Raw genomic sequence first — 27,945 nt, forward strand, 5'->3', positions numbered from 1 at the left:
AGAAATCCCTCTACTACTGCACCCCCAGAACTGCCATTCATGTATTGTTAGTGCATCCTTGGACAGAGTTATGTGGGCCAGAATGGGAAGTGGGAAAGGAAAGATAGGGGAATCAGAGTCAATGATAGTGGGATTGCCTTCAGCAGCTGCCCCTTCTCAGTACCGAGTCCTTGGGAATTGGATCCACATGGACAAGGGACCAGCCCTCCTCCTGCAAGGCTGCAAATAACTCCGACAAGGTTTGTTCTTCAGGAGACAGAGAAAGCTGCATTAAATCTCCAAGATGGTGTCAAGTGGCTCATTAATGAGCCTGCTCAACATCCTATTGCAAGTGAGGGAGTTGCATGCTCCTTCCAGCCACCGATTTAATTGTAGGAGGTTTTGCTTCAATGGCTGACTAACACATGTGATTAAATGGGCCCAGTCGCCATGTTTCTGGCCACAATGAGTAGGGTTATAGTCCGACTGATGTCTCAGAAACCTTCCCATCATTACTGCTCCTCTCAACCTTCCTTCTTGTTCTTCATAGTCTGTGGTACACCATCTTCATACTACAGAAAAGATTTTCCTGGACGTATACCACCTAGATCACCCGGCATCGATTTTGACATGTCTGCAATCTGACCTGCACAAATTTCCAATGTAAATGATGTCACTAAATCCAATGCATTGGACACTGAGCCAGAAAGTCTCTTGTTTTCTCCACCTTGTGCCTGCTCAGTACTGAAATAAACATTCGCTGCATTGTCTCGAGTTCCAATGCATTTTTATCAAAATCTCAGACCAAAACTCTACTTAGCTTCTACAGGTATATTAAGAACAAAAGGATAGTAAGGGATAAAATTGGTCCTCTTGAAGATCAGAGTGGTTGGCTTTGTATGGAACCAAAAGAAATGGGGGAGATATTAAATGGGTTTTTTGCATCCATATTTACTAAGGAAACCGGCATGGAGTCTAAGAAATATGGCAAACAAGTAGGGAGGTCATGAAACCTATACAGATTAAAGGGGATGAGGTGCTTGCTGTCTTGAGGCAAATCAGAGTAGATAAATCCCCAGGACCGGACAGGGTGTTCCCTCTGACCTTGAAGGAGACTAGTGTTGAAATTGCAGGGGCCCTGGCAGATATATTTAAAATGTTAGCATCCACGTGTGAGGTGCTGGATGATTGGAGAATAGCTCATGTTGTTCTGTTGCTTAAAAAAGACTCAAAAAGTAATCCGGGAAATTATAGGCCGGTAAGCCTGATGTCAGTAGTAGGTAAATTATTGGAAGATAAGATCTAAGAGATAGGATCTACAAATACTTGGATGGACAGGGACTTACTAGGGAGAGTCAACATGGCTTTGTGCGTGGTAGGTCATGCTTAACCAATCTATTAGAGTTTTTCAAGGAGGTTACCAGGAAAGTGGATGAAGGGAAGGCAGTGGATGTTGTCTACATGGACTTCAATAAGGTCTTTAACAAGGTCACACATGGGAGGTTAGTTAGGAAGGTTCAGTCGCTAGGTATACATAGAGAGGTAGTAAATTGGATTAGGCATTGGCTCAATGGAAGAAGCCAGCAAGTGGTAGTGGAGGATTGCTTCACTGAGTGGAGGCCTGTGACTAGTGGTGTGCCACAGGGTCCATTGTTGTTTGTCATCTATATCAATGATCTGGATGATAATGTGGTAAATTGGATCAGCAAATTTGCTGATGATACAAAGATTGGAGGTATAGTGGACAGTAAGGAAGGTTTTCAAACTTGCAGAGGGATTTGGACCAACTAGAAAATTGGGCTGAAAAATGGCAGATGGAGTTTAATGCAGACAAGTGTGAGGTATTACACTTTGGAAGGACAAACCAAGGTAAAACATACATGGTAAATGGTAGGACACTGAAGAGTGCAATAGAACAAAGGGATTTGGGAATACAGATACATAATTCCCCAAAAGTGGTGTCACAGGTTCATAAAGAATATTGGCCTTTATAAATCAAAGTATAGAGTATAAGAGTTGGAATGTTATAGTGAGGTTGTATAAGACATCGATGAGGCCGAATTTAGAGTATTGTGTGCAGTTTTGGTCACCTAAATACGGGAAGGATATTAGTAAGGTTGAAAGAGTACAGAGAAGGTTTACAAGGATGTTGCCGAGACTTGTGAAATTGAGTTACAGAGAAAGGTTGAATAAGTTAGGACTTTATTCCCTGGACCATAGAAGAATGAGGGGAGATTTTATAGAGGTATATAGAATTATAATGGGTATAGATAGGCTTTTTCCACTGAGGCTAGGGGAGAAAAAAAACTAGAGGACATGGGTTAAGGGTGAAAGGGGAAATATTTAAAGAGAATATTAGGGGAGGGTTCTTCACACAGAGAGTGGTGGGAGTGTGGAATGAGCTGTCAGATGAAGTGGTAAATGCACTTTTAACATTTAAGAAAAATGTGGACAGGTACATGGATGAGAGGGGTGTGGAGGGATATGGTCCAGGTGCAGGTCAGTGGGACTAGTCAGAAAAATGGTTCAGCACAGCCAAGAAGGGCCAAAGGGCCTGTTTCTGTGCTGTAGTGTTTTATGGTTCTATGGTTCTGTGTAAAGTCCTAGATTGGTCTCACTTAATCAATACTCACTCACACCACATTATTGTAATTGTATACAGACAGCCTCCCTTGTCAGCATATATACCAGAACATGTGCACTCCCTTTTTGTTTTCCTGAAGTATCTTTTATTGATGTTTTGTTTGCACTTCAGTCTCATGCTCCTGATCTACAGACACCTGGTGCGGAGCAAGGTGGGTTGGGATGGCAACCTCCTCGTGAACCTGCTCCTGGGCCTGGTGAAATGCGCCATTAACAGATCCAGGCAGCAAGCGATCGACGGGGTCTCCATCCCGACTGTCTGCCCCTCTGCTGCAGCTATGTTCGCAGCCAGATGTCCCTGGAGAGGGAACATGCGTTGTGCATGGGTGCAGTTGTTGCCTTCCATGCCTGTTAGGTACCATAGGGGCTAGGGTGCATTATAGACCCCAATAATCACATTATGATTTGATGTTTTAAGTTTCCTTTGCACTTAGTTTCTCTTCGGGCTGTTCTCTCTCCTTCTGGGGAGCTGCCCCGTTTACTTTGTCCCTGAGTTCATTTGAGTAGGTTTATTTGGTTTGCCCTAAAAGAGCACATACCAGAACACTACCAGTTCACCTCTAGGATTTCCCAATAGTTGTGGAACCCCTACCACTCTTATGCATTCAGAAAATCAGCTCTTCACTTTTATTCAAACTTGTTGATGTCCTGTTCTGTTGACACTGATTCTGAATACTCATTGTTCGACAATTTTTAAATATTTAAAGGTACTTACTTTTTGTCACATTGTTCATATTATTGGCCCATCCAGATCGCCTACCAGTATCATACGGTGGATCTAAAATAGACAAGCGATTGAGTTGAGTGAGCCAACAATTTATCAATCCTGGACCGACTCAGTTTTAGCTTACCATCAGAATTATGGGGCCAGTGCTCAATGTAAGTTTCCAGCCTCATCAATGCTGCAGCCTGTTTACTCTGGAGTTGGACAAATGCCAAATGAGATTAACAGGCTAGCTTCAGGACCCAGTGGGTTATCAAATTATATGTGAATTGTGATATTGCAAATGACGAAAACAGATTATCCACTCATTTATCTCATTCATGATTATGAGACCTTGCTGTGCACAAATTGGCTGGCGCACTTCCTACATTACAACAGTGATTACATTTCAAGAATACTCCATTGGCTTTGCTATGCACTGGAGAGTACTGAAATGAATTACAAAAATGCGTGTAATAAAAGTAAAATATTGCGGAAGTTGGAAATCTGAAATAAAAACAAAAACCTAGGAATATTCGGCAGGTCTGGCAGCATTGGTGGAGAGAGAAACAGAATTAATGGTTCAAGTTTGTATGACTTTTCTTCAGAGTCCTGAAGAATATAAATGAAAAATATCTTTTAGGAAAAAGACTAAAAATAGATGTTCTTTCTTTTTAAATTCTGCAATACACAAAGGGTGAATACCCAAATCACAGCAACAGCAGAATTTCCTTCCCTCAAGTACTATGTTGGTTTGTTCTTAGCAGCACAAGAATAGATGTTACATAAACTCTTAAATAAGACCATAAAATCTTCTAATCTCTACGCAGGTTGATGTAAGCAAGAGCAATTTGTCTGATGTGACAATGATTGGTCTGAGGGTGACCACCAGTGTGACAATAGCTGACCTGAGTGTGAGCAGCAGACAGCATGATACGCAACTATTTTATTGCACAACTAAAATCATTGTCCTTTTGTGGCACATCTGCAATTCAAGGACTCAGATGGTACAAAGAGGGAGTTACAATGTATGTGATTCTCTCCATTATTTATGCCATGCGATAACGTTGCTGTTGTTTTCATCAACAGAACATTAACTTTACTGAAAATAGTGAGAAGTTATTTATCATTGTTCCACACACCCATCCAAATAATATAAATGCCCATCACCACTTCCCAGCCATTTTCAAACTGCCGCCACTTACAGGCTCTGGATCTTACTGGAAAAATAATGGCATGTAAATAATGCATTCTATTAAAATGTGAAAATCACCTATTAAATTCAGGGGATTAAGACATATGCCTTGAGTTATGAATTTACAGACCTTGCGGTCAATTTATGCAGCAAGGTGGTGTTTACTTGTTCAAGTGGCACCTTGGTCTAATTTCCCAATTATTTTTAGGAATTTGCTGAAATTACACATTAAAAACACCTTAATCTGGTCACAGAAAATTAATTCTGGCAATTAAGAGTATAAACACACTTTTAGCAAAATGAAAATAAATGCAGGGTCAATCAAACTCTGTGACCTAAAAAGAGAACAATTTATAATGTTCGATTTAATTCTTGTATGTAGTAAATTGTCGCTATATTTTTAAAATATGCTTTTTCTTATTTTTTTCCATTCTCTTTTTTCACTTTGTATTAATCTAATATTTCTTCCCCTCTATTTATTTTTCTATATCTGATTTGTATCTAACTGTATCTGTCTAATTTAGTTCACATTACTTCCTTCTCTGTTGTTCCTTTGTTTCTTTCTCAAACCTTAAATGTCATTGACTAAGGAGATATGTTGTCGATCCTATCATTCATTAAGGTCCCACATTTTCTGTTGCTCCTGCTACATCAATTTCAGAGATTTCCAGTGGGTCTCTGCTCAATTCCACACAGTAACTTATAAAGAGTCTGACTGATTTCAAAGCATCCATTCAATACTTAACCTGTGACATCTGCAGCAAGATATAGTCAATGAATGATTTGTTAGAGTCACTCTGATCTTGTCTTTTTAAGGAGTTTGTATGGGAATTGACAAACATTGGGGATAAACTTTGGTTATTGGCTGCTCTCTGTGTTGTACTCTAATTTGAAATCCAGAAAGATACGGATTACATTAACAATGGAAAGATTGGAACACTGGACAGATATTAGGGAAGATCACCAAAATCTTGCTCCAGCAGGTAAGTTTTAAGGATCATCATAAAGAAGGAAAGAGAGATGCATTATTCCAGAGTTTTGCAGATTAAGGTACAACCACTAATGGTGGAAGAATGAATTCAGGGATGATCAAAAGGGAGAATTAGAGGAGCACAAATATTTTGGGGGGTTGTGACTTGAAGGACACAGAGAGAGTTGAAAATAAGGACAAGGATTTTAAAATCAAGACATTGCATTACCGGATCCAATGGCCAGGAGCAATGGATTATCAGGACTGGATGTAAAATTAGGACATGAATAGTAAAGTTTTGGATTAATTCCAGATTCACTGAAATTGAGAAGCCAGCCAGGAATGCATTGGCATATTCAAGTCTAGAGGTAACCAAAGATGAGTGTTCAGTAGCAGATGAGCTGCAGCAAGAGTGGATTACAACAATGTGGAGGTAAAAATAGACAATTTTGGTGGTTGTTCACACTTATGGTTGGAAAACCAGATACAGGTTACACATGATACCAAAATTTTGAATTGCTTTGTTATTGAGTCCCAAACTGTTGCATGGAAAGGGCTGGAGTTGGAACCAAGGGAGCAGAATTTGTTTAGAGTTGTGGCCCTTAAGGGTCATCCAAACTCAAAATGTTGGCTCTATTCTCTCAAGTTTATTTGGTAGCAAAAGCCAGTAGTTTTCAGAGCACTGCTGCTTCATCAGGTAAGTGGGAGTTCTGTTCATAAACAGGGCACATAAAGACACAAACTCAATTTACAAAATAATAGTTGGAATGTGAACCTTTACAGGTAATTAAGTCTTAAAGGTACAGACAATGTGAGTGGAGAGAGGGTTAAGCAAAGGTTAAAAAGATGTGCATTGTCTCCAGCCGTGATAGTTAGTGAGATTTTGCAAGCCCAGGCAATTCACGGGAGTTACAGATAGTGAGGCATGAACCCAAGATCCCATTTGAGGCCATCCTCATGTGTGCGGAACCTGGCTAGTCATCTCTGCTCAGTGACTCTGCATTGTCGTGTGTTGAGAAGGCCGCCTTGGAGAACACTTACCCGAAGATCAGAGGCTGAATGCCCATGACCACTGAAGTGTTCCCCAACAGGAAGAGAACACTTTTGCCTGGTGACTATCAAGCAGTGTTCATTCATCCATTTTTGTAGCATCTGCATGGTCTTTCCAATGTACCATGCCTCGGGACATCCTTTTCTGCAGTGTATCAGATAGAAAACATTGGCCAAGTTGCAAGAGTATGTACCGTGCACCTGGTGGATGGTGTTCTCATGTGAGATGATGGCAGCCATGTCGATGATCTGGCATGTCTTGCAGAGGTTGCTGTGGCAGGTTTGTGTGGGTCGAGGTCACTGTTCTCCTAAGGCTGGGCAGTTTGCTGTGGACAATGGTCTGTTTGAGGTTGTGCAGTTGTTTGAAGGCAAGAAATGGGGTATGGGGATGGTCTTGGTGAGATGTTCATCTTCATCCATGACATGTTGAAGGCTACGCAGAAGATGTCATAGCTTCTCCACTCTGAGGAAGTACTGGATGATGAAGGGTACTTTGTCTGCCATGTCCCGTGTTTGTCTTCTGAGGAAGCCGGTGTGGTTTTTCGCTGTGATGTGTCAGAACTGTCAATCGACGAGTCGAGTGCCATATCCTGTTCTTATGAGGGCATCTTTCAGTGTCATCGACATAGATGCCATCATCTCACATGAGAACACCATCCACCTGGTACATGGTACATACTCTTGTAACTCGGCCAATACTGTCTACCTGATACACTGCAGAAAACAATGTCCCGAGGCACAGTACAGTGGGGAGACCATGCAGATGCTACGACAATGGATGAATGAACACCGCTCAACAATCACCAGGCAAGAGTGTTCTCTTCCTGTTGGGGAACACTTCAGCGGTCACGAGCATTCGGCCTCTGATCTTCAGGTAAGTGCTCTCCAAGGTGGCCTTCAAGACATACGACAACGCAGAGTCACTGAGCAGAGACTGATAGCCAAGTTCTGCACATATGACAACAGCCTCAACTGGGATCTTGGTTTCATGTCACACTATCTGTAACCCCCATGACTTGCTTGGGCTTGTAAAATTCACTAACTGTCCTGGCTGGAGACAATACATATCTCTCTAACCTGTGCTTAGGCCTCTCTCCACTCACATTGTCTGTACCTTTAAGACTTGATTACCTATAAAGATTCGCATTCCAACCATTATTTTGTAAATTGAGTTTGTGTCTTTATATGTCCTGAATTCCCACGTCTGAACAGAACTCCCACTCACCTGATGAAAGAGCAATGCTCTGAAAGCTAGTGGCTTTTGCTGGACTTCAACCTGGTGTTGTGAGATTTCTTATTCTGTTTACCCCAGTCCAACGCCAGCATCCTGACATCTATTCTCTTACCATAGATGCTGTTAGACCTGCTGAAATTTTCCAGCATTTTCTGTTTTTGTTTCAGATTCCAGCATCCACAGTATTTTGCTTTTACATTTCTGTGGAGTAGAGTTTGTAGCGGGGACTGAAAGTAATGGTTTCATTCTTCCCAACGCTCGATAGGCAGACATTTTTATTGCCCCAATACTAGATCTTGCACAAGTTGTCTGATGATTTAGAGACACAGGAGGAGTAGGCAGGAGTGGTGTTGAGATAGAGGAAGATGATAATCTTCATTTAATAGCTGGTAATCATGATCTGCGTTGCACTGCCCGAAGCAGATTCTATCATTAATCCCAAAAGGAGATTGGATATAAACTCGAAAAGAGGAAAATGTGCAAGACTATGAGGAAGCAGTAGGGAGGTGGAAGTAGTTGGATAACTCGTTTAAACATTCACACAGATACGGTGGACTAAATGGCCTCCTTCTGTGTTGTATGATGGTTTAGCTTAGAAATCAGACACCAGACCGGCAGTCCCTAATTTAACTCTAAATTACTGCACCTCCTCTTCGTACACTGAGCTTGTTGTCGGGCCAGTATTTAAAGTATCTAAGCATGACTATTTGTGAATGTTTAAGTTTGTTTAACTCCCAAAAAGAAAGTTGAAGGTCAGCTGTATAAATGAAGGCATGGAATGTGCCGCAGCTCTCCAAAGCAAACTGTGGCCTTTCAAAAAAATTATTTAAATGTGGAAAAGTCGAATGGAGCTAGAAGGGGGCGTTGTTCACATTTGCTGGCTGAGGTTTTGTACGCTGGCCAAAAAGAGGCGAGGTCATGGGTTTAAATAATTAGTAGCCAGACTACAAGAAGCAATACACAAACAGGACTTAAGAAATGGCCGGGGTTTAATCATTTCACTGTAAACACGCCGAAAGTGTACAGACTTACAATTGCATAATTAATGGGCGTGCACCCAAAAAGTAAACTCGTTCGTGACTCCTTAAACTTCCCAAATCACACCCCCCCCCCATGATTTTTTTTGCTTCACTTTTATTGGGAAAGATTCCGACGTATTTCGTCAGGAAAAACAGAAAGTAGAAGGTGCTTACAAATCAATCAACTTCTTCAAGCTCCCTATCTAAGATACACACACAAATGTAATGTGAGCTTGGAATTTTCAAAACATGATATAAAATTTCTCAGCGAGGTTCAACCACTGAAAATGGATATTTAACGTATTTAATTCAAGCAAATGTTTTCCATAATCGAATTAATCTTGGGTAGAAAGAAAAATGCAATAAATTATTTTAATAGATTTCAGCTTGTTTTATTCGGCATCATTCTAAAATGTTCGTGTTGTCTTCTCATATTTAGCATAGCCTGTCACTCGCGCTACAACAACTTAGGAAAGTGCCCGGGAAACTCATCAGATCCAATCCCCCAAGCTGGCCCGATTCACGGGCTCCAGAGGTTGTATGGGGTCCCCGAAGAGTTGCGCTTCCTGAACTGTGGGCTCACACACAGCCCTCTCTTTGTTTCTCTCTCTCTCTCCCCCCCCCCCCCGCCCCTCTCTCTCTCTCACATTATTTTTACATGGCGCAAGTTTGCAGTCGAGTGTTTAAACCAGACAAAACACAAAACAGGAGAGCTGTTCTGAGTTGCTACCACTGTGCTTTGTCTCAGTCTCTGGCCAGCAGGCACCTTCATCCCGACTCAAAGCCTCACCCCGTCCTCATAATATACAATGTGTACGTGGGGTGGGGGATTTCTCAGCTTTCGGAGCTGGAAGGGGCTTTCCTATGAGTCTGGGACGCTATAGATTCTGGGTAGCGCCGTGTTTATGTTAACTGGTAATCCAAAGAACAGGCACCCAAATCATGGCAGTTTAAGAATTAGGATTTATTTTTCTTTTAAATCTGGATATTTTAAAAGCAACATGGCATAATAGTGAATGAGAGAGCATAGATTTAAGGAAATTGTCAGAAGAGGCAATAGCCACATGAGGAAAAGCTTTTTCACGCAGTCAGTGGTTACAATCTGGAATGTACTGTCTGGGAGGGTGCTGGAGGCTGATTCAATTGGAACTTTCAAAAGGGAATTAGACTGTTATCTGCAAAAGAAGAATGTGCAGGGATACAGGGAGAAGGCACTAGGTGAATTGCTCAGTTAGAGAGTTGGTGTTGAACTGTGACTAAGTCCTGTGATTAAAAAAAAATCAGGTACGGTAAAAGCCGTCGTTGTTGTAAATCCCACTGATTCACGGGGGTCCTTTAGGGAAGAAAACCTCCTTTCCTGGTGGGGACCCTAAGCGACCCCAAACCAAAGCTATTCGAGTTCATTCCTAACCGTCCTGTAAATAAAAGAGGCCATATTGCCACCTTCCAGTACAGCTGGAGATAAGCAGTAAATACCAGTCTTGCCAGTAATGCTGGCAGAATAGATGAAATGAAAGAACTTCTGAGAAGCCTAAACTCGGCGAGTCTCGGGTAATGTCACTGAGCTACAGGTATACCTTGCCCCTCACTCATTCTTAAATTTGTCGGCAGATTCGCTCCGAATTTATCAGGAATTAAAGATTTAAGCTAGAGACTGGAAAAAGAGAGCCTTTTCCACTAGAACACAGTGAAGGATAAGATTTGATGTGGGTGTTCAAAGTTCTGAGAGGTTTTGATGAAATAGATCGGTGAAAATCCTTTAGGGAATATTTCGGCATAAAGTTAAGGAATAAAGAGAGAGATTGGGAGGAATTGTTAATACTAAAGATCCTACATGGAACTTCCAATCAGAAACAGTGGATGGGACAAAATTCATAACTTTTCAGCGGATTTTTGAAAGACATTCGGAGGGAAAGCGCAGGAGAATAGAGGATGTTAGAATGTCAGCTTGTTGAAGTGAATGTAAGGTATCAGCTGGGAGCCAGTGATAGCCCTATTCTTACTCTGAGGTATAGGCCCAGCGCCCGCACAGCAAGCATTCGCATAAGGTCGTGGGCTCATGTTAGCCTTCACAATCTAGATTGACTTTCCAATGCCGTACTGAGAGAGTGCTACGCGGTCGGAGGTGTTAGCCATCGCTGAATCTTAAATTGAGGTCTCATCTGCCCCCCAGTTGGACGTGAAATGCCCCTTAAACTATTTGTAAGAAAAGGTGTGAAATTAGCCCATCTGCTGCGGCCAATACACATTTCTCAACCTCAAAAACAGGTCGTCGGTCCTTATCGCTCAGTGATTGTGGAATCTTGCAGTGCACAAGGTCGCTGTTCACGTTTTCTACATTAAAATGGTGCCTGCTTTAAAAATAGTTCACTGAATGCTAAGTTGATTGGTGGCCCCTCGGTTGTGAAAGGTGCCACATGCTTATTTAATTAGCTGTACGATTCTCTAAAACTAATGAGATTAAATGATAAAAATCCAGTCCGCAACCTGTATAATGAAAATGTTCGGCTGTGAGAGCTGCACACTTCCTTGCCAATTAGCCTTGTGGATATTGAGCAGGCATGTTACAAGGAAAAAACACAGAAAATGCTGGCAATACGCACTCCGGGCAGCACCGTGGCAATGAAAGACTGCAGAGCCAAACATCGACTGGCAGTTAATTATCACATCTGCTGCGATTTATATAATATTTGATGTTTGTTTCAGATTTTCAAGCCCATACGTACAATCACTTTTTTGTATCAAAATAATAACAGTTGGGTTTTTGAAGTGAAATCCTACCCACGAACAGTCCCGGGCCTGTGAGAGTTCTCAGTAATGAACAGCAACAGTATTTCCTGGGTCTAACTGAGTTGCTGCAGATGCCGCAAGGACAGGGCGCGGCAAAAGGTCTCCTTCTGTTCTATAGGAAGGAGATCCGCGAGTTGGAGTTAGTGCATGGGGACATCCCGCTGCACATAACAGTCAGTATCTTCTATAAGAAGTTTCTGTTGAGATGAAAGTTTAACCGTCTCAACTCTGGTTGAAGTATTGCAGAGAGACAAAACAATGGGTTCAACCGGTTGGGCTGCACCAAAACCTAGAGACTGGGTTTAATTGATGCCCTTGGAAGAAATTGGAGTTGGGGCAAGCTGCTGGCAGTGGATAACTGGTATGTGAAAAGGGAGGCCCAGGCTGTTTGAAGCAAGTTTGGCCCCGGAAGGTTACAAATTTCTTACAATGGACAGTTTTCATTTGGAGTGGGAATTGTTTTCCGCTGTTTTAAGGGTGGCAAATGTATTGTTGTTATTGTGCTATGTTAGTTTGTGCTGTTGTGTTAAGGATGATGGCAGATTCATTGCTGAAATTGTATTGTATCGGTTGTCATTTTACAATTTATTCTTGTGAGACTACTGTATTCCGGTTTGTATTTCGAAATTGTAATGTATTTTGGTTTGTACTTGGATGAATTGCTTAAATAAAAAGTTTGAAGCTGCCCGTGTTCGGAAGTGGAGGGAGTATCTCGGGTTGAAGCAATACACAGCCCGAGCTCCGACTTACTCGGGTTAGTGTCAGGGCCTGGGACACCGGGTCGAATCGTGTCTGTGTCCCCAAAAGTGTCTTGCTTGGATTTAAAACTCCGATCTGTCCCATATTCGGAGCTCCGAATTACTGCCTCCTAGCTCCATTCTACCCGGATCACAGCACATTTTAGCATGGAGTCAGACCACTTTGTGTTTTTTATTTTTACTGTAAATATTTAGTTTTGGTCAGCATCGGTTCCTGTGACAGTGGGAGTGTGCCATGTGTCAAAAAAATCTAACCCAGAAAAATTGGACGGAACTTCAGCTCGGCATCGGCCCAGTTGAAAATTCCCTTTATTTCGGATGAACAGAAGCTAGGCACAGAATGGAAGGTTCATCAGCTACAACCTGGTTCAGTCAGGAAAGCAGCGAGGGCTCTCTAAAAAGCTAACACACATTGATCGCGAAACCTTGTCACTTTACATCTATTTAAGATGGCCTGAAATTAATTGCAACCAAAGTGGGTGTGGGTTATTAGTTTTCTCAGTTAAATCACTGAATAGTGTGACGAAAAGCGTTCCAACTGATCATTACACTGCCCTTGCTCGGCTGGAACTCGTTGCTGTCACAGAGCAGCAGCAACGCACTTCTGTTAATTAAGAAGACAATGAGAGGGGTTTTTTTTCTCTGTAAATAATGAGTGCAGCAGATTGCTCTCGCTTTGTACAGGACACCACCTGTCTCGCAGTGAGTACAGCCAGCGCCGCCCTCCAGTCCGCGAACTCCAACTCTCTGCCTGATGGAGTATTTGTTCAGCCTCCACTTGGACAAACAAGGCAGCCTAGGCTTGTAGAAACCCTATTAAAGTATCAAACGTTGGACACTGATTAGCTTTTGTCCGGATAATGCACCTTTTATTTTAGAATTCAGGTAGAGACGAAGGTCTGCTGAATAGAAGCGAGAGGAGTGTGTGTATTCTGTATCTGTTCTGTCGTTCACACAATGCCCACACCTGCAAACAGCACTAATAGCGCCAATCAGCCCGCTCAAAGGAGGCTGCCGAGATTTCGGGAGCAGTCCATCCACTGATCCATTATTTAGTAACGCCGGGGGTTGTCAGTTTATTACATCCAACACCCCTGGTGAAGCTGGTAGTGTTTCCTGTCCGATCTTGAATTCCAATTTCAGGTTATTTTCACGTCCAACACAAATCCCGGTTTTTCCTCCTCCGGAAGACGTTGAAAGTTGCTGGCACTCCACCCCATTGCCCAATCCTTATACCACAGGGGGCGGCAGGCTCTTCCTGGGCAGTGAAAAGCTCCGGATGTCCTTCTCCCCTTGCTTTGATCCAATACACTTTCGCAGGATCATATAGGCGCAACGAGGACGGGCAGAGGCCATTCAGCCATTAGTGTTTGTGCTGTCCCTTTGACAGAGCTAACCAGTCCCATCCACCTACTCTTATCTCGTAATCTTCCAAATTGCTCCTCTTCGGTAAACACCCGATTACCTGTTAAATTACCTGCGTCGAAAAATGCCGTGTTTGTGAACCCCCTTCTTCATTCACCTGATGAAAGAGCGGCACTCCGAAAGCTCGTGCTACTAAATAAATCTGTTGGACTTTAACCGGTGTTCTGAGACTTTTTACTGTGGGCACCCCAGTCCAACGCCGGCATCTTCACATCATATTATTTTTGAATTATGATTATTATCACCAAATCTGCTTCCACCACTCTTTCATTAAGTCACTTCTGATCAAACAACTGAGTAAAATAACTCCTGTTCCTGTCGCTCCAGTTTATTTTTCCAATTACCTTAGGTCGGTGTCTTATGATAATCAATCGTTCACTCCCTGGAAACAACTGTCACTATTATCTTATTCCTCTTATATTCTATGGAAATGCCTAATCATTTCGAACACGTCTCTTAAATCTCTCCTTAACCTTCTTCACTGCAGGTAGAACAACACCAGCATCCTCAGTTCATGAAAATAATTGAAGACCCACATTCCTCGTACCATTCTACTAAATCTCTTCTGTATCCTCTAAGGCTTTGACATCCTTCTTCAGGAGCAGTGCCCAGAGTGAGACACCTTACTCCAGCTCAGACAGAACCATTGATTTATAAAGGTTTAGAACATGAAAATATAAGAAATAGTAGTTGCCTCACAGTGCCTGGGTTCAATTCCTGCCTTGGGTGACTGTGTGGTGTTTGCACATTCTCCCCGTGTCTGCGTGGGTTTCCTCTGAATGTTCTGGTTTCCTCCCACAGTCCAAACATGTGCAGGTTAGGTTGATTGGCCAGGCTAAATTGTCCCTTAGTATCAGGGGACATCAGCAGCATAAATACCTGTGCTTACAGGGATAGGGCCTGGGTGGGATTGTTGTCAGTGCAAGCTCGTTGCGCCTCTTTCTGTACTGTAGGAATTTTATGATTCTAGAAGGATTGGCCATTTAGCCTTGAACTTATACCACCATTCAGCCAGACCATGGCTGACCTTCTATCTCAACTCCAACTCCCCGCATTTTTCCCACATCCCTCTAATTCCCTTAGTACATAAAAATGATTGATCTGTTTTGAACAGACTCAACCACTGAGCATGCATTACTCTCAATGGGAGAGAATTCCAAAAATTCACCAATTTTGGAGTGAAGACATTTCTGTTTGTATCTGCTCTAAATGGGCAATCCATATTGTGCAAATTGATCCCGATTTCTAGGCACCCTAACTCAGAGAAGTATTTTCTCAGCACCCACTCTGTCAAGCCCATCCTTTAAAACAATCATCCTTCAATGAGATGACTTTTCATTCTTCTATATTCTAAGGAACCTAGGCCAAGTCAACTCAACTTCTTGTCATAGGATGTGCCCCTCAACCCAGAAATCAGCCTAATAAGCCTTCCCACACCCTCAAAGGCAAATATATCCTCCCTTAGATCAGGAGCTTAAAACTGTAAGGAGCAGATTCTTGCTATTGTACTCCATGCATCTGTTTCTAAAGCAAAGAGGCATTGCTCGGTTTTAGTAGCAGACATTTCAACATGTACTGGAGCTTTTAAAGATTTGTGTGTGCACATGCCCAGGTCTTGCTGTTCTATTACCCCTTAAATTGCAATGTATGGGAGAAGCTACTGCAATAAATGGAATTGTGCTTAATATAGGTGAGGTTGTTGGCAATAAGGAGTACTATGCTGTAAAATGGACTGTGCTGTAGTAAGAGGATTATTCCATAACAAATGGGACCATTTTGTAATTAGGGAGTTTGTGCTGTAATGACAGAGACTGCTCAGTAGTGAGGGAAAACTACTGTAATAAGGGAGACTGTATGTAATAATTAAACTGTTCCATAATCAGTGAGACTGTAATTGAGATTTTTCTTCAATATACAAGACTATACTGTCGTAATTTAAACTGTGGTCTGAAAGTGAAATATTCAGGAACAACAAAATGACTGCAGAGATAAGAATACCTTGGAGCTGCAGATGCAATAAGAACAAAACAATGAGAGGAAGATTTTACTCAGTGCTCTCAGTAAGGATGAAGGAAAACATTGAGTTAGGAGGCAGAGTAAGAAACATATCTGAGAACTGCGGCCTAGTAGTAGGTAAACAGAATTATTGTGGATCCAGGGTTCATTCCTAATATTATGAAAACATATCACATATTACCCTCGTATTTGTGTTTGTATGAGTGAGCCACAGCAACAGGTGAAACTCAGGAAAACATTATCCTGTTTATAACAAAAGATGGCCAAATAGATATGTGAGCACCAACCAATACAGAGCACATGACATTGGATGGTAGGAAACCAGAATTCAGGACAGGCAAATGATTGGGGGTAGGATTCTACAGTGAGAAAATTATTTTATTTCCAATTTACAGACAAACGCAATTTAGATTAAGCATGAAGTGGCTTACTTAAAATGTAGGAGCAAGGCAACAGAGACTTATAGGAGGGTAATTTTCAAAAACTAATGTGGTATAATTGAAGTCGGCTTGGTAAGAGTTAGAAAACCGTGAGATAACAGGAAAGGTAGGCCAGTGAGGACAAGTGATACAGGGACTGCTTGAGAATGGGTTGAGGAGACAACTAGGTCTGTTAGACACAGGATAGAATTAGCTAGACATAGGAAAATTTGCCTAAATTGGGATAAATTTGTGTGTGATTAAGCATAAACAAGAATGAAAAATGTTATAGGGAGTTTGGTAAAGGAAAATGTTGCTGTACTGGACATAAATTTGATCTTAATTTCTCCAGTCGGCCACTAAGTAAATTTGTTCTCATAAAATGTTCTTAAGTCAACTTTTAATCATTTATTTAAACTGGCCAACATTTGTGTTAATAGGAATTACATCAGCTTATTAACATGTTTGTTGCCCTGTGGCATTAAGTCCTTATTGGTATTAACTCTGAATCCTTCATTCAGGACATCACCTTTCTGTCCGGAATTCTTTATAAGGTATGAAGTAATGGATACCCAACAGCGCATGTTACTGTCTGAACTAACATTTTAAATGTTAATTGGAAAAATCATTGCTAATATCCAAACAAAAATGTAACATTTTAATTGCTTTAAAATTTTACAGCATAAAAAAGCTATCAGTGAGGGAAATTTGAAATCTTGGCAGTGAGGATTCATTTTGCATTTCAATATTAAACTTTCACTGCTTGGGGCAAAAAAGAGCGATAGCGACAGAGTCATTGGAGTCTTTCAATCCTCCGTTACCCTCGTTTTTAAGAACATAACATAAGAACATAAGAAATAGGAGCAGGAGTAGGCCATCCAGCCCTTCGAGCCTGCCCCGCCATTCAATAAGATCATGGCTGATCTGTCGCTGCTCAGTTCCACTTTCCCGCCCTCTCCCCATAGCCCTTAATCCCCTCTCCTATCAAAAACCCATCAACCCGCGTCTTAAAAATATTTAGCGAGGCAGCCTCCACCACTTCAACGGGCAGAGAATTCCAGAGATTCACCACCCTTTTGCACACATTAAAATAGCTGCTGAGAGACAGCCTGGGAACAGACATTTTTTGTGTTGTATTTCCCTTTTCAATGACGTTGTTGAGTTCTGCTCCAATGACCTCTTGAACGAGGAGTGAATTTCACACAGGAGACATTGGCTGTTGGCAGAGTCCACCTGAGATCTCATAGCAGGAAATTCTTTGTCTTTTGACATTGAGGCATTAAATTTAGTACCATACTAGTGAACAGGTCTCCATCTCTATGAGGTTTTTACAGCCAGACATATGACTGGCAACATCAGTGGGTAAATGCTTCACTTATTAATATGTCTGGTATTCTAAAAATAAACACATAATATGGTCCAAAATATAGAAAAAAAACAATATTTTTTTCTTGGAATCTGAACACCACTGGCAAAGCCAACATTTATTTCCCATCCCTAATTGCCATTGAGAAGGCGGTGGTGAGCTGCCTTTCTGAAATGATCCATGTGGTACACCAATAGTACTGTAATGGAGCTCCAGGATATTGGTCTTGCAACAATGAAGGAAAGCGATATGTTTCCGGGACAGCATGTTGTATGGCCTGGAGGGGAACATGAAAGTGGTGTTATTCCCATGTGTCTGCTCTAGCTCCTCTAGTTGGCAGAAGTAAGGGGCTTGGAAGATGATGCCAAAAGGCCTTGGCAAGTTGCTGCAATGCATCTTGTAGATGGTACACATTGCTGCCAATATTTATCAATGGTGAAGGGAATGACTGTTAACAGTGATGGCTTGTATGCCATTCAAGCAGACTGCTTTGTCCTGGATGGTGTCAAGCTTCTTGAATGTTATTCAATGTTAATGAAATGTTAGCCTTTATCTCAACAGGATTTCAGTTCAGACGTAGTGAAGCCTTGCTCAATTGTATAGGAGCTTGGTTATATTACACCTAGACTACTATGTGCAGCTTTGTGTCCCTTACCTCAGAAAGGATATTATTGCTATAGAGCAAGTGCTCACCAGACTCGTTCCAGGAATGGCCGGACTGTCTTATGAAGAGAAGTTGGATAAACTGGGCCTATATTGTGAAGAGTTTTGAAGAATGAGGGATAATCACATTGAAACTTACAAAATACTTAAAGGAATAGACAGGGTAAAAGCAGTTAAGATGTTTCCCTTGGTTGCGGATCCTAGAAGCAGGGGACACATTTTCAAAATAAGGGAAATGTCACTTAGGACAAAGATGAGGAGACATCTATATACACTGAGTGTTGTGAATCTTTGGAATTCTCTGCGTCAAAGGGCTGTGGAAACTCAGTCACTGTGTATATTTAAAGCAGAAATTAATAGATTTCTGATTAACAAAATGGGGAAATGGGTAAGTGTCCAATCAGCCATGATTATATTAAATGGTGGAGCAGATTTGATGGGCTAAATGGCCTACTCCTGCTCCTGTTTTCCTTTGTTCCTATTGGAGCAGACAGAAAGTATTCCATCACATACCTGATTTGAGACTTATGGATGGTGGTCAGGACCTGGGGAGTCAACTGTTGAGTTGCTCACCGCATAATTCCCAGCTTCTGATCCACTCTTGTAGTTGCAGAATTGGTATGGTCCAGTTATGTTTTTGGTCAATGGAAACCTACACAATGTTGATAGTGGGCCATTCAGTGATGGTGCTCTCATTGATTTTGATTTGATTTATTGTCACATGTATTATCATACAGTGAAAAGTATTGTTTTTTGTGCGCTATACAAACAAAGCATTCATAGAGAAGGAAAGGAGAAAATGCAGAATGTAGTGTTACAGTCATAACTAGGAAAAAGAAAGGTCCAACTTAATGCAAGGTAGGTCCATTGAAAGTCTGATAGCAGCAGGGAAGAAGCTATTCTTGAGTTGGTTGGTACGTGACCTCAGACTTTTGTATCTTTTTCCAGATGGAAGAAGGTGGAAGAAAGTATGTCCGTGGGGTCCTTAATTATGCTGTTTGCTTTTTAGAGGCAACAGGGACTGTAGACTGTATCGTTGGATGGGAGGCTGGTTTGTGTGATGGATTGGGCTACATTTATGACCTTTTGTAGTTTCTTACGGTTTTGGACAGAGCATGAGCCATACTAAGCTGTGATGCAACCAGAAAGAATGCTTTCTATGGTGCATCTGTAAAAGTTGTAGAGTCGTAGCTGACATGCCAAATTTCCTTAGTTTTCTAAGAAAATAGAAGCGTTGGTGGGTTATCCTAACTATAGTGTCGGCATGGGAGTCCAAGACAGGTTGTTGGTGATCTGGACACCTAAAAACTTGAAGCTCTTGGCCAATTCTACTTCGTCCACATTGATGTAGGCAAGGGTATGTTCTCCCCTGCACTTCCTGAAGTCAACGACAATCTCCTTCATTTTGTTGACATTAAGGGACAAATTATTGTCATCGCACCAGTTCACCGGATTCTCTATTTCATTTCTGCCTCCGTCTTATCATTGTTTGAGATCCGACCCACAAAGTCATCAGCAAACTCAAAATCAAGTTGGAGGGGAATTTGGCCACACAGTCATTGAATATTAAGGGCAGATGGTTATATTCTCTTTTGTTGGAGATAACCATTGCCTGGCACTTGTGTGTCACCAATTTTACTGGCCACTTATCAACCCAAGCCCGAATCTTGTTCAGCTTTAGTTGCATGCAGACGTTGACTACTTCAGTGACTGAGAGGTTGCAAATCATATTGAACATTATGCTATCATCAGTGAACAACCCCTCTTCTAATCTTATTATAAGCAGCAAGTTATTGATGAAGCAGCAGAGATTACTTGGGCTTAAGGCATTTTTCTGAGCAATTGTTACAGCAGTGTCACTGAAAGTGGCAACACAGGTGTAGAAGGTAGTCAAGAAAGCACATGGCATGCTTGCCTTCATCGGCCAGGACAGTGAGTTTAAAAATTGTCGTCATGTTGCAGCTTTACAGAACCTTAGTTAGGCCGCACATGAAATATTGTACTCAATATTGGTCGCTACACTACCAGAAAAGGATGTGGAAGCTTTGGAGAGGGTACAGAAAAGATTTACCAGGATGTTGCCTGGCATGGAGGGCATTAGCTGTGAGGAGAGGTTGGAGAAACTTGGTTTGTTCTCACTGGAATGATGGTGGTTGAGGGGCAGGATGGATAGCCAGAAACTTTTTCCCAGGGTCAGTTACTAGGGAGCAAAGGTTTAAGGTGTGAGGGGCAAGGTTTAAAGAAGATGTACAAGGCAGGTTTTTTTTCACAGAGGATGTTGGGTGCTTGGAATTCACTACCGGGGGGCTACTGGAAATGGATACAATAGTGACTTTTAAGGGGGGTCTTGACAAATATATGAATAGGATGTGAATAGGCGGATGTGGTCCCCGGAAGGGTGGGGGGTTTTAGTCGAGTCAGGCAGCATTGTCGGTGTAGGCTTCAGGGGCAAAGGGCTTGTTCCTGTGCTGTAATTTTTTTTGTTCTTTGTGTCATGGGACTGAGATGATGGGCCTGCAACAAAGCAACATCTTTCTGTAATCTAGGTATGACTCCAAACAGTGGTGAGTTTTCTTCATGATTCCCATTGACTTCAATTTGGGCAAGGTGTTTTGATGCATAATCAAAGAGTACCTTAATGTTAAATACAGTCACTCTCACTTCACCTCTCTAACTCAGTTCTCTAGTCCCATGTTTAGACTAAGGCTTAATGAGGTAGGAGTTGACAGAGCCCAAACTGAGCATTAGTGAACAGGATTTTGCTGTGCAAGTGTTACTTAATAGGACTGTCAATGACACTTTCCATCATTTTTCATTTTGCACTGATAGGATAGAAATTAGAGAGAAATGATTTGCCTTGCATTGTGAGAACAGGGTTTATCTGGATAACTTTTCATATTGTCAGCAAAATGCCAGTGTTGTAGCTGTATTGTGTCAACATGGTTAAGGGTGCAGGTATTTCTGCAACATAAATCTTCAGTACTACAATTGGAATGTGTCAGGCTTTTGTTGTTTCCTCTGCCTTCAACTATTTCTTTTTATCACATTGGAGGTAAGCAAACATGCAGTGGCATCTATTATGGTGGGGACGTCAAGAGGATGCCAAGATGGTCATCCACTCAGCACATCTGGCTGAATTTGGTGACAAGTGCTTGAACCTTGTATTTTGCACTAATATACTGGGCTCCTTCATCATTCAGGAACGGACATTTGTAGATCCTCCTCCCCCTCAGGTTAGATGTTTAATTGTCCACACCATTGATGATTGGTGGCAGGACTTCAGAGCTTTGATCTGATTTTTGGTTGTGAGATCGGTCAGCTCTGCCTATTGCATGCTGCCACTCCTGTTTAACATGGATAGAGTCCTGCAATGTGCCTTAGCACTTCATTTTTAGGTGTGCCTGATATTACTCCTGGCATGCTTGCTACACATCAGAATTCTGTATGATGATAATAATAGTGAGGTGAATACCAGGCAGAGAGGGTATGGATCATGATTGAATACTATTCTACTGGTCTTGGTGGCTTCTTGTACCTCATGGCTGCCCAGTTTTGAGACACTGGATCTGTTCTGATTCTGTTCCATTTAGCACAGTGGACATGCCATGCAACACAATGGATGGTGTTCTCAGTGTGAAGACAGCGCTTTGTCTATTGGTGGTATTCCACCATACTGTCATGGACTACAACAGATGGATTAGTGAGGAATGGGTCAAGTAGTTCTAGTTCATTCTCTCACTATCTGTTGCATATCTAGTCTGGCAGCTAGTTCCATCAGCTTTTGGTTTGCTCAGTACCAAGCTGCATTTGGTGATGGACATGAAAGTGCACCGCCCAGAGTACATTTTGTGCTCAAACTAATCTCAATCCTTCTTCCAAGGGGTGTCTAATATGGAGGAGTACTGATTCATCAATAGAGGAGAGCAATAAGTGCCAATCAGCAGGAGGAGCTTCTTGGGTGCAGAGTAAATATCTGGATGGTTAGATAGATAGTTGGATAAATAGTAATGTGATTGATAGATGATTTCACAAACTCAATATATCCCAAAATGTGTTATGTTCCATTAAATATTTCAGTACAGCAGACTCGATGGGCCGAATGGCTTCCTCTGCACTGTAGGGATTCTATGATTCTTCGATGATTCTATATCCCACAACAACAGCATGGTGGTGAACAAATAATGTTTTGATGATATTTGAACTAATGGTGTGGGATTTTTACATCCACTTGAAAGAGAACATAGGATCACAGTTTAACATATTGAAGATACCATCTCTGATAATTCAGCATCTCTCAGTGCAGCATTGCAATATAAGCCTAAATAATTTGCACAAAACTTGAAACTACAATTTTTGACACAGAGGCAAGAACAATATCACAGAGACACATCCAACAAATCATTCTGATACCAAAAGCACAAATTAGTATTTTCATCATGTCCATCGCAACTGCCTTATATTAACAGCATGCTACCAAACTTGGAAAAGAGGATTTTCAAGGTTTTAAATTGTTCTGAGGCTTGTTGTGCAACCAATCTTAATCTGGTGTAGTGGATGGTGTTGTAAGAAAATTGTTCCGTAATTGAAAGCAATTCTATTACAGATGTATTATTGTTGCTGCCTGAAGCCGCTCCTACCAAGAAATCTGCTGTCATGGTATGTCACACTCATTTGTCTTGCGTCATTCTCACACATCCACTGTAGCTCATCAATAACCGTTCTGTGACATCCGTCATCCAACTACGTTTAGGTGGATCACTTTTTCTGCTGCCCTCCACTCTGGCCTCTAGAAGAGGTCTCTGTAGCTTTTCAAGTCTAATCAAATGGCTGAAATACTGACATTTTCTTTTCTGGGTGTCATTTACTAGTGTTATTTTTGCTCTTGCAATTTCAAGCACATCGTCATGTCTTATGGTTTGTACAAGGAATTTTTCGCAAAAGTCTCAATTCCCACATTTCAAAGGCCTCTATTTCTTTACATATTGTCCAGGTTTCTGAGGCATACAAAACATAGGTAGAACATAGCATTGTATGTATTTTTTCCTTGTCATAATCTTAAATTTCTTGTTAACGCAGGCTTCATCTTTATAAAACTACTTCTGGTTATTTCTATCCTTTGGCATAGTATCTATTATCTTTCATTATCATTTATCCTAAATAGACAAACTTATCTACTTGTTCCAATGTGACATCATCCACTTCAGCCTCCACTCTAGTTTCTTTTAATATATTCCTTCCAATTGTCATTGTTTTAGTCTTTCGGGTGTTCATACTTAATCCACACTCTAAACTTCTACCTTTTATTCGATCTACTATATCTTATAGAACCTCTTCTAATTCTGCTGTGTCATCAGCACTTCACAAGAACATAACAAGCTTGTAGACATATTGAGCTGCAATGGCACAGTGGTTAGCATTGCTGCCTCACAGCACCAGGGAGTCAGGTTTGATTCCACATTTGGGTCACTGTCTGTGCATAGTCTGCAAATTCTCCCCATGTCTGCATGGGTTTCCTCCGTGTGCTGAGGTTTCCTTCCACAGTCCAAAAGGTGTGCTGGTTAGGTGTGTATTGGCCATGCTAAATTCTCCCTCACTATACTGAGCAAGCGCTGGAGTGTGGCGACAAGGGCAACTTCATTGCAGTGTTAATGTAAGCCTACTTGTGACTAATAAATTAACTTTAGTTTATTATTGTTATAGCTGTTGAATCTGAAACCCATTCAGTGGCACACTCTTATCCATAACATATATAATAAATAAACATTATTAGCAGATTCTATATATAGATCAAAAATTTCTTTGGAGCTGCTCCTGCAGTTTTGGAACTGTGACAGGAACCTATTTACATGAAGAAGCAGGGTTCCTGCCACATTTCCAGACAGGTTGCAGTAGCAGAGCAAAAGCAATTACAAAAAAAAAATCCAAGATGATGGGAGGGAAATCTCTTGTCTCACCTGCTACGGGAATTATTGTGGGCAGGAGGTGGGCCATGCAAAGGTCCATTGACCGCAGGTGGAATTTATTGTTTTGGGGTGAGCACAGCTGGAGAATCTCATCCTATATATTTGGTGCATACTCTCCTGGACTGCTTTGATCACCAAGACGATGAAAGTTCATACATCAATAGAAAAACTCAACATCTTTTGAGCTTAAACTGGTTACACTCCATATTGTGTATTTTCTATTGCTGGTTACCACAAAATTCTAACTTACCCACAAAATAATGCAAGATCCACAATTCGAATTCTCCTCTTTGTTTTTTAATTGTTCAGAAGAGGTGGGCAACACTGGATATTTTGTTTATTTTCTGCCACCTTGAGAAAATGGCATTGGTCATTCTCTGAGTCTTTGGTGATGGTAGCAGTGCCATCACACTGGTATTTGATAGGGAATCCAATGTTCAAGGCATGTTGCTGTCACAAGACCACCACTTGTTGGCAGAGATTAGATGCTGAGTAACGTTGGGGAATCAAATATCCTTAAACTTATATCACCATTCCTTAATCATCACTGCATCAAAGTCCTAGAACGGGCTCTCTAATAGCACTTTGGATGTACTACACCACATGGACTGCAGCAATTTCCACCTTCTCAAGGGTAATTAGGAATAAGCAATAAATGTTGGCTTTGGCAGCGATGTCCATATCCCTTGAAGGAATATACTAAAAAAACTAATGAGCTGACAATCGATGGCTCTGTGGCCCATATATCTCTTGCTGTGACATAGAACCCATTTTCTCTTGTCATAGAGTCCCAGTTCTTTGTTCATTTGTACAAAGTTTGTTTGATACTCTGTCTCAGCTCTGGTACTCAACATCTCATATCTCTGTCACTCACTGCTCTGCCTCTCCGTCTGCCACTGCCCTGCCATTCTATTATTCAATGCTGTTTCTCCATCAGTCACTGCTCCATCAGCTTTACTCAATGGCTGCCTCTCCATCAGTCACTGCCCTTCTTTTCCAACACTCACTGTCCTACCACCCTATTACTCAGTGATATATTTCTCCATTTTACAAACAAAGCAACAAACCCTCAAGGATTGGTATGGTACAGCATAATAATTTTTTCACATATACCTTCAGAAAGAGACAAGAGAGCATCAACACAGTTCATTATTCATTTCAAACAACATCTCCAGAGGTATAAACAATGAAAGGATGTTTCATAGACTGATAGGGTAACAAAACAAAAGCCATGCATATACGGCATAATGGAGCATGCCCTTCCTTGCTGGGTACTAGGGTACTGGGTAGTGGGTACACGTAACTTCCTGGATTTTTAAAGTAGCTAGCGCCATTGCATATTCAGCCAAGGAGAACATAAGAACATAAGAAATAGGAGCAGGAGTAGGTCATCTAGCCCTTTGAGCCTGCCCCGCCATTCAATAAGATCATGGCTGATCTGAATATAGGATATTCTGAATATAGGATATCTGAATATAGGATGTAGAATATAGGATATTGACGGAGGTAGAAAAAGTTGGACAGCCAAAGATTTTTGTACCACCTAAGGCAGGCACCAATCTCCAGCTGCACCAACGGCACCATTGATACAAAACAATGCCTTTCCCTGGATATGTACTCTATCTGCACTTTTACAGGAGTCCGTCAGAGATTCTTTGACTCCAAAATAACAACAATACTGAAAAAAACACCATTAGTTCTAAGGGGGTTTTCCTCACCAGCTGTGAGGACACATGGGTCGTACCTGCAACATCAACAGCGAAACACCCACTCACCTCCATGCAGTGATGCTACTCATATTAGCCAAGACAAGTGTAAATGATATCAAATAGTAAATGCCGCCATTATAAATGCAAGGATTATAAGAAAAAAAAGATAAGTATCAGCCCTAGTGTCATACAACCTACCCAGCATGCTTCCAAAACACTCTCAAACTCTTCAAAGATATTACACCACTAAGATTCAATTTTGACAAATGACCAGAAGCCCCTGACACAACAAGGCTACAATGGGATCAAATTTGTGTCTCAAGTTTTAAATTAATTAAAGTAATTAAAGAAAATGCTGACGGGTGCATTGCATTGTAAACAAATGGACGATGCCCCTTGTTTTCAAAGGATAATAGGTGAAATTTGCCTCAGCACCCTGTCAACATGTTAATAGATCATAGAATCATAGAACCCTACAGGGCAGAAAGAGGCCCTTCGGCCCATCAAGTCTGCACCGAACACAATCCCACCCAGGCCCTACCCCCATCCTACATACTATACCCACTAATCCCTCTAACCTACACATCCCTGGACACTAAGGGGCAATTTCTTAAACATCACAATTTTGTGATGTTTAAACAACATCACAAAATCAAAAAAAAGGACTGTAACGACAAGGGTAAAATCCAGGATTAACAATAAATTGCAGATTATGACTCCAAATTATTGCCAACCACTGAGTTTAGAGAGGCCAAAATCTGAGTAGGATTGTTGAGCAGCCTTAAGGATCCAGCGGATGTCCACCTCAGGGTAACAGAATAAAGTGCAGAATCTGCATTCAGATAGCTTTCAGATGCTTTTCAGCTTCATCAAAACCCTTCCAACTAAAGCTATGAAAACGCCTGACTAACGGCTGGGGGGGTCAGGTCGTGAAAGCAGGATACAATGTGCCCCTTCAAGATTAATATACTCAGCTTTCATGTTGGCTTTTTCTGGAAAATTGATCACATGGATGCTCCTCCTTTGGCCCCGGCACTCCAGATCAATCAGGATCTTTGAAATACTATTTGGCTGATTTTCCAAGGATTGAAAATGAGCCTAAGCTGGGGAAGCCTCATTCCTGACAACAGGGATTCTTTCACCAACTTTCTCAGCAGTACTCTGCAATTCAGCAATAGGAGTACTGAAATTCAGTGCCAAAAAGATGAGTTTATCATCCAATCCTTAATTATTGGGCCCGATTCTCCTATTCCAACCTGTAACTTTTCTGGTGTATCAGGTTGGGAGATGCACGCATTGGCCATTTCGCGGGTTCCCTGCGAGCTTTTATAAGCTGTGCACATCTCCCAACCGCAAGAAAATGACATTGGCGGAAATGTGCAGAAGTCCGTCGGGAAGTGAGGTAAGTCATTTGAATCAGTTTTACATATATTTTAAAGGTATTTTAGATGTGATTATCAGGCCCGGCACGGAACTTGCTGGGCCTGATAGCATCTCACATCACGCCAGGACTACTTCATTCCGGCGGGATTTAGACTAGCTTCCCACATTTGGGGAAGGAGCAGGACACCCCGCCAGAGAGAAGGGGAGGCAATCGGGGCCCCCCAGGGGGTCAAGGCAGTTGGGGGGGGGGGGGGGGGGTGGGGGTGGTGCCCCCTGGGCATGGGCACCCTGGCAGTGCCAGCCTGTCTACAGAGATAGAACTGAAGAATGGAGCAAACTGGATTCTCATTCTGGAGATGGTGCAGACATGATGGGCAAGGGCATGGGCACCCTGGCAGTGCCAGCCTGTGCTCCCTGGCACTGCGCAAGGAGAAAAGTGTCCATGCCCAAGGGGCACCTTGGCATTGCCCACTGGCCATTAGGCAGTGCCAACAGGGCGGTACCTAAGGGAGTTTGGAGGAGTCCCGCTGCCAATCTGCATTGGGATCGGTCTGGGCCGGAGGGAGGTCAGCAATTGGGGTGGGCTGGGGGAGATGGTCTGCGGAGGATGGGGTGGTGTGGGGATGCCTCCTTGGGGGGAGGTCTGCTGGGGTGAGTGGG

At 41.9% G+C, this 27,945-nt stretch overlaps 1 protein-coding gene across 8 annotated transcripts in view; it reads right to left on the reverse strand.

The window, feature by feature from the left end:
* The window catches only part of fli1 (Fli-1 proto-oncogene, ETS transcription factor), an 85,994-nt gene that overhangs the window by 16,324 nt on the left and 41,725 nt on the right, over window positions 1–27,945 (reverse strand). For all 8 annotated transcript variants that reach the window (XM_080214539.1, XM_080214537.1, XM_080214534.1 and 5 more), the window contains one exon: window positions 3,338–3,400. In XM_080214539.1, the coding sequence (XP_080070665.1) occupies window positions 3,338–3,400 (63 nt within the window). The remainder of the gene's footprint in view (window positions 1–3,337; window positions 3,401–27,945) is intronic.

This window comes from Carcharhinus amblyrhynchos, chromosome 29 (assembly GCF_965287045.1).
Source record: "Carcharhinus amblyrhynchos chromosome 29, sCarAmb.v2.hapA, whole genome shotgun sequence".
NCBI classification, from domain to species: Eukaryota; Metazoa; Chordata; class Chondrichthyes; order Carcharhiniformes; family Carcharhinidae; genus Carcharhinus; species Carcharhinus amblyrhynchos.